The sequence below is a fragment of the Chiloscyllium plagiosum genome, unplaced genomic scaffold (genome assembly GCF_004010195.1).
Source record: "Chiloscyllium plagiosum isolate BGI_BamShark_2017 unplaced genomic scaffold, ASM401019v2 scaf_6901, whole genome shotgun sequence".
NCBI classification, from domain to species: domain Eukaryota; kingdom Metazoa; phylum Chordata; class Chondrichthyes; order Orectolobiformes; family Hemiscylliidae; genus Chiloscyllium; species Chiloscyllium plagiosum.
In genome coordinates, this window is record NW_025212976.1 from 12,255 (window position 1) to 19,077 (window position 6,823).

The 6,823-nt window shown below is 48.2% G+C and overlaps 1 protein-coding gene across 1 annotated transcript in view; it reads left to right on the forward strand.

The window, feature by feature from the left end:
- Window positions 1-540, forward strand: part of LOC122547515 (chitinase domain-containing protein 1-like) — a 6,078-nt gene extending 5,538 nt beyond the window's left edge. The window contains exon 3 of the mRNA XM_043686130.1: window positions 355-540. Coding sequence (XP_043542065.1) covers window positions 355-514 — 160 coding nt within the window. The 3' untranslated portion in view covers window positions 515-540. The remainder of the gene's footprint in view (window positions 1-354) is intronic.
- Window positions 541-6,823: the final 6,283 nt, after the last annotated feature.

The following is a 6,823-nucleotide window of genomic DNA, read 5'->3' on the forward strand; positions in this document are numbered from 1 at the left end:
CGTGGGATCTGACTGAATTGTGTCTGGCTGATGGCTCATTAGCCCCTCTGACTGCAGCTTCCTCTGCCTCTCCCTGCGGTGGCCTCCATATTGGATTGCTTGGTCCAGACACTGGAGTGGCTGAAACAGTGTTCTGTTTGCCAGCATGGATGGCTCCACCTTGGTACAGTGTGCCTGGTTTTGAAACTGTGGGGCTCTTATTAGCGATAAGCTTTGAGCCTCTCCAACGAGATGGTCTGTTCTTTCAGACTTTGAGCTGGGTCGGCCTGAGTTGCTGTGGGTGTGGTTCCAGTTGAGTGTGAAGATTGATTGCTGTGAACGGGAGTGAAAACCTGGCTGTTGCTTGTTTTGTAGACCCGGTCCCAACTCTCCAATCCCCTGGATACAAGCCTGCGTTCAGACGTTGGACCCAGATGCAGTTTGGAGAAGTAAGATTCTCTTGGGGCTGAATTTCTACGGGATGGACTATGGTATCCTTGGAGGGACAGCAGAGCCCATTGTCGGGCACAGGTAGGGCATACTGTCGGTCTGGATTCAGCAGCGTTGACCAGGCTTGTCTGCAGTGTGGCCCGGGAACTGGGGATTCGTGTCACTCACTTGGGGCTTAACCTTTAGCTTCTGAATTGTTTAAAAATAACCGGCAAAGCTTTCATTTTCAACAAGATCAAACTCAACTATTGCTGAGCACCACAGACTAAAGGGTGTGACGCATTTATTACATATAGTACAGGCACCAGGAATAAAAGAAGATGCGGGTAAAAAGTACTTGTAAAAATGGCCATATGGATGAAGGCTTTAGGCCTCTTGTAGATTCTCTTCCTGAGAGTAAGGGGCTTTGAAGAGTTAGTCAGAACCCAGTTGCTGCAATAATCTCGGGAAGTGAATAGTTGGCTGTTTCTCGAACTCCACCTTGGTTTTGTGGGGAGTCGGTGGACACCAGAAAGTTTCTTGATCTGTAATAATTCCGTGGTGCTGGTCCTCACAGTTTGCCTGGACCCGTCTGGTCAAACTGTGGTTGTTTCCTGGAAGCACTCCTGTTCTGAACGGGAAAGTAATTCTCTGTCAATGTTGGCTTGAGGAATCCTTGCTGCTGAGGTGTTTAGGTTTGGAATGGCGTGCTTTAGGATGTTATGCCGATGAAAATGTAAGTTGGTTGCTTTCCCCAAACTGTTGTTTCCTCCTTTCAGGAGCAGTTGGGTCCATCCAGCAGTGGGGCCTAGCCCCCACTCATTGCCTTTCAGTTGGAGTGATTAACCTTTAACTGTCTCAGCCATTGGTTTGGACAGTTTTCATTGTCAGGTCAGGGCGGGCTGGGCTGAGGTATTCACGGGGTATGGGTGTCGTCAGCTGGGCCGGTATTTTGTTTTCCTGTCCCTAGTTGCCCTCATGAAGCTGGTGTTGAGCTGCCTTCCTGAACTGTTGCAGCCCACATGTTGTGGGTTGACCCCCAATGCCCTTAGGGAGGGAAGGCCAGGTTTTGACCCAGCGACTGAGAAGGAACCATGGTCTATTTCCAAGTCAGGATGGTGAGTGGAGGGGACCTTACAGGGGGTGGTGTTCCCAAATATCTGCGGCCCTTGTCCTTCCAGATGGAAGTGGCCGTGGGTTTGGGAGGTGCTGAATTTGGTGGATTTCTGCAGTGCATCTTGTAGATAGTACACACTGCTTCTACTGAGCGTGGGGGGAGGTGGTGGATGTTTGCGGATGTAGTGCCAATCGGGCGGGCTGCTTTGTTCTGTTAACTTGAGTGCTGTTGGAGCTGCCCCCGTCCAGGCGAGTGGGGAGTATTCCATCACCCTCCTGATTTGTGTTTTTGTTGACAGACTTTTGGGGAGTCAGGAGGTGTAGAACAATTCAACAGGGTTTAACAAAAACTGAAATCCTGGATGACAAGATTTTGAGAATGTGACGGCTGTGGTAGATAAAGTGGAACCAGTCCCTGTCGTACACTTAGATTCCCAAGAGACTGTTCAGTAACATGCTTCACAAAAGGTTAATGCTCCAGGTAAAGACTCGTGGAGTTGTGGATAATTTGGGAGGAAGATTGGTTCTTGAATAAAGGATAAATGGGCCTTTTCGATGTGGCGAGCTGAGCCCAGTAAATTCTGTCAAGCATCAGTTCTGGGGCCTCAGCCATTACTGATCGATACAGCTGGCTGTGACATTAAGAGAATATCTAAGTTTTTTGTTAATAGAAAGATTTTGTGTTGATTTATTAATGTCATGTGTAGGGAGGTGCAGTGAAAAGTGCTGTCCTATTTGCTTTACAGATCATACAAAAGCATAAGTGCAGGATACTATGTTACAGCTGCCGGCAAGGTGAATAGAGAGAGAGAGAGAGAGAAAGATCAACATTAACCTTAGAGAGATCCATTCCTGTGTGTGAGGAGGGCACAGGAAGTTGCAAGAAGATGTAGACAGGTTAAGTGAGTGGGCAGATAGTGTATAACGTCGGGAAGGGTGCAGTTTTCACTGCTGGTTGTGAGAATGAGAAAAAGACAAGGTTTTGTTTCGAAAAGTTTGAATCTGGTTGGTGTTCAGAGGGACTGGGGTGTTTCTGTACAAAGAACGCAGGGCAGCAAGCAATGGGAGAGACAAAGGCTGGGCGGTTGGAGTTCAGCTTGCTGCTGAACGTGTCAGCAATATCGCAGTCACCCGGAGTCTCCCTGGAGTCTCTGTGCTTCAGGATAATGGCAGTGCAAGCAAAGCTTGTTAAAACCCACGCTCAGGTGAGATTGTCCAATTTGTTCCAATGTTCAGTGGGATCCCTGGGTGAGGACGGATAGACTGGCTTCTGTTCTCTTTTTACTCACCCTCTCGGTCGGTTGTGACAAGTTGAATTTTAAAAGAATCCCTTCTCTTGCGGATACTTTAATCCCAGATCAAAATAACTTCAGGTTTAAAGGAACCAATTTCATCAGGCTTCCTTCAGTTATCAAAATAGTGTGTTTATTAGTGACAAAATGCAAGAAGTAGTAACATACTCACTCGTTCACTCACACTCTCTCTCTCTCACACTCGCTCTCTCTCTCACACTCGCTCTCTCTCTCACACTCGCTCTCTCTCTCACACTCGCTCTCTCTCTCACCACACACACACACACACACACACACCAAAAAAGATAACATTTTAAAATGTACAAGTCAATGTCTAGGTCACTCATGAACTGGTAGTGGAACATTGGTAGTTGAGCTTTCCAGCTTGGTTGAAATTTTTTTGTCTTGATCCTTTGTGAGTGTGAGTGATTAACTTTGGAAGGTGGCATTTGAATACAGGGTTAAAGGTAGGATTCTTGGCAGTGTGAGGGAACAGCGGGATTTCGGTCCACGTTCATAGATCCCTCAAAGTTGGCACCCAAGTTGATAGTGTTGTTAAGCAGGCTTTCATTAGCGGGGGATTGGATTTAAGAGCCGTGTGGTAATGCTGCAGCTCTATAGGGCCTTGCTTAGACCACACTTGGAATACTGTGTTCCGTTCTAATCACCTCATTATGGGAAGGATATGGAAGCTTTACAGAGGGTGCAGAGGAGATTTATCAGGATGCTGCCTGGACTGGAGGGCATGTCTTATGAAGAAAGGTTGAGAGAGCTATGGCTTTTCTCAATGAAGTGAAGAAGCATGAGCGGTGATGTGATAGGGGTGTAAACATAGACAGAATGAAGAAATGTCTATTCACGAGGGGACATAATTTTAAGGTGATTGGAGGAAGGTTTAGGGGCGATGTCAGAGGTAGGTTCTTTACACAGAGAGTGGTGGGTGCGTGGAATATACTGCCAGCGATGATGGTAGAGTCAGAGACATTAGGGGCATTTAAGTTACTCTTGGATAGGCACATGGAAGATAGTGCAATGAAGGGTATGTAGGTTAGTCTGATCTTAGAGTAGGGTAAAAGGCCGACACAGCATCGAGGGCTGAAGGGCCTGTACTGTGCTGTGTTCTCTGACTGTGGCTAGCAGGCAGCACTCAAAGGGAGGAGGGTCTTCTCTGTTGCCTGGCCTGTGGGCTGATTGGTTTCGAGCACTGAGTGAGAGAGTTCTTCACCTGCAACAATTTCGAAGGGTCTGTTTCCGTGCTCTACAACTGTCTCTACAAAGAGACACCATATTACTATAGGTCTAGAGTCATACGTAGGCCAGACCGGGTGAGGATGGCAGATTTCCTTCCTTGAAGAGGCATGAGTGAACCAGGTGGGTTGTTATGACAATTGGTGATAGTTGTCATGGCCAACATTGCTCTGAATCTATCGATCCCAGAGCGGTTAATCGATCCCAGAGCGGTTAATCGATCCCAGAGCGGTTATTTCAGTGTAAAATCCCACCACCTGGCCCACATGTCAGGTTGGAGGGTTTTCAAACCAGGAAGGCGATGCTAGAGTCAGAGTCATTCAGCACAGAATCAGACCCTTTGGCCCAACTAGTTCCTGCTGACCGGTATCCCAAACTGAACTAATCCCCATTGGCTGCATTTGGCCCCAATTCCTCCAAACGTTTCCTACCCATGTACCTGTCCAAGTGCCTTTTAACTGTTGGAATGTTGTAAAACCAATGACTGCAGATGCTGGAAACCAGATTCTGGATTAGTGGTGCTGGAAGAGCACAGCAGTTCAGGCAGCATCCGAGGAGCAGCGAAATCGACGTTTCGGGCAAAAGCCCTTCATCAGGAATAAAGGCAGTGAGCCTCTCCTCACTCTCGCTCCTCACTCTCGCTCCTCACTCTCGCTCCTCACTCTCGCTCCTCACTCTCGCTCCTCACTCTCGCTCCTCACTCTCGCTCCTCACTCTCGCTCCTCACTCTCGCTCCTCACTCTCGCTCCTCACTCTCGCTCCTCACTCTCGCTCCTCACTCTCGCTCCTCACTCTCGCCTCCTCTCCCTCGCTCCTCCTCCTCCCTCTCGCTCCTCGCTCCTCGCTCCTCACTCCTCACTCCTCACTCCTCACTCCTCACTCCTCACTCCTCACTCCTCACTCCTCACTCTCCGACACACACACTCACACACCAAAAAAGATAACATTTTAAAATGTACAAGTCAATGTCTAAGTCACTCATGAACTGGTAGTGGAACGTTGGTAGTTGAGCTTTCCACCTTGGTTGAAATTATTTTGTCTTGATCCTTTTTTGAGTGTGAGTGATTAACTTTGGAAGGTGGCATTTGAATACAGGGTTAAAGGCAAGATTCTTGGCAGTGTGAGGGAACAGCGGGATCTTGGGTCCAGGTTCATAGATCCCTCAAAGTTGGCACCCAAGTTGATAGTGTTGTTAAGCAGGCGTGTGGTGTATTGGCTTTCATTAGCGGGGGATTGAGTTTAAGAGCCATGTGGTAATGCTGCAGCTCTATAGAGCCTTGCTTAGACCACACTTGGAATACTGTGTTCCGTTCTAATCACCTCATTATGGGAAGGATATGGAAGCTTTACAGAGGGTGCAGAGGAGATTTACCAGGATGCTGCCTGGACTGGAGGGCATGTCTTATGAAGAAAGGTTGAGGGAGCTATGCCTTTTCTCATTGAAGTGAAGAAGGATGAGCGGTGACTTGATAGGGGTGTACAAGATGATGAGAGGCATAGACAGAATGAAGAAATGTCTATCACGAGGGGACATAATTTTAAGGTGATTGGAGGAAGGTTTTGGGGTGATGTCAGAGGTAGGTTCTTAATTCAGAGTATGGTGGGTGTGTGGAATGCACTGCCAGCGATGGTAGTAGAGTCAGAGACATTAGGGGCATTTAAGTGACTCTTGGATAGGCACATGGAAGATAGTACAATGAAGGGTATGTAGGTTAGTCTGATCTTAGAGTTGGATAAAAGGCCGACACAGCATCGAGGGCTGAAGGGCCTGTACTGTGCTATGTTCTCTGACTGTGGCTAGCAGGCAGCACTCAAAGGGAGGAGGGTCTTCTCTGTTGCCTGGCCTGTGGGCTGATTGGTTTCGAGCACTGAGCGAGAGAGTTCTTCACCTGCAACAATTTCGAAGGGTCTGTTTCTGTGCTGTACAACTGTCTCTACAAAGAGACACCATATTACTATAGGTCTAGAGTCATACGTATGTCAGACCGGGTGAGGATGGCAGATTTCCTTCCTTGAAGGGGCATGAGTGAACCAGGTGGGTTGTTATGACAATTGGTGATAGTTGTCATGGCCAACATTGCTCTGAATCTATCGATCCCAGAGCGGTTAATCGATCCCAGAGCGGTTAATTCAGTGTAAAATCCCACCACCTGGCCCACATGTCAGGTTGGAGGGTTTTCAAACCAGGAAGTCGATGCTAGAGTCAGAGTCATTCAGCACGGAATCAGACCCTTTGGCACAACTAGTCCCTGCTGACCGGTATCCCAAACTGAACTAATCCCCATTGGCTGAGTTTGGCCCCAATTCCTCCAAACGTTTCCTACCCATGTACCTGTCCAAGTGCGTTTTAACTGTTGGAATGTTGTAAAAACAAAGACTGCTGATGCTGGAAACCAGATTCTGGGTTAATGGTGCTGGAAGAGCACAGCAGTTCAGGCAGCATCCAAGGAGCTTTGAAATCGACGTTTCGGGCAAAAGCCCTTCATCAGGAATAAAGGCTGTGAGCCTGGAGCGTGGAGAGACAAGTGAGAGGAGGGTGGGGTGGGGAGGATTCTGGGTTAATGGTGCTGGAAGAGCACAGCAGTTCAGGCAGCATCCAAGGAGCTTTGAAATCGACGTTTCGGGCAAAAGCCCTTCATCAGGAATAAAGGCTGTGAGCCTGGAGCGTGGAGAGACAAGTGAGAGGAGGGTGGGGTGGGGAGAAAGTAGCATAGAGTACAATGGGTGAGTGGGGGAGGGGATGAAGGTGATAGGTCAGG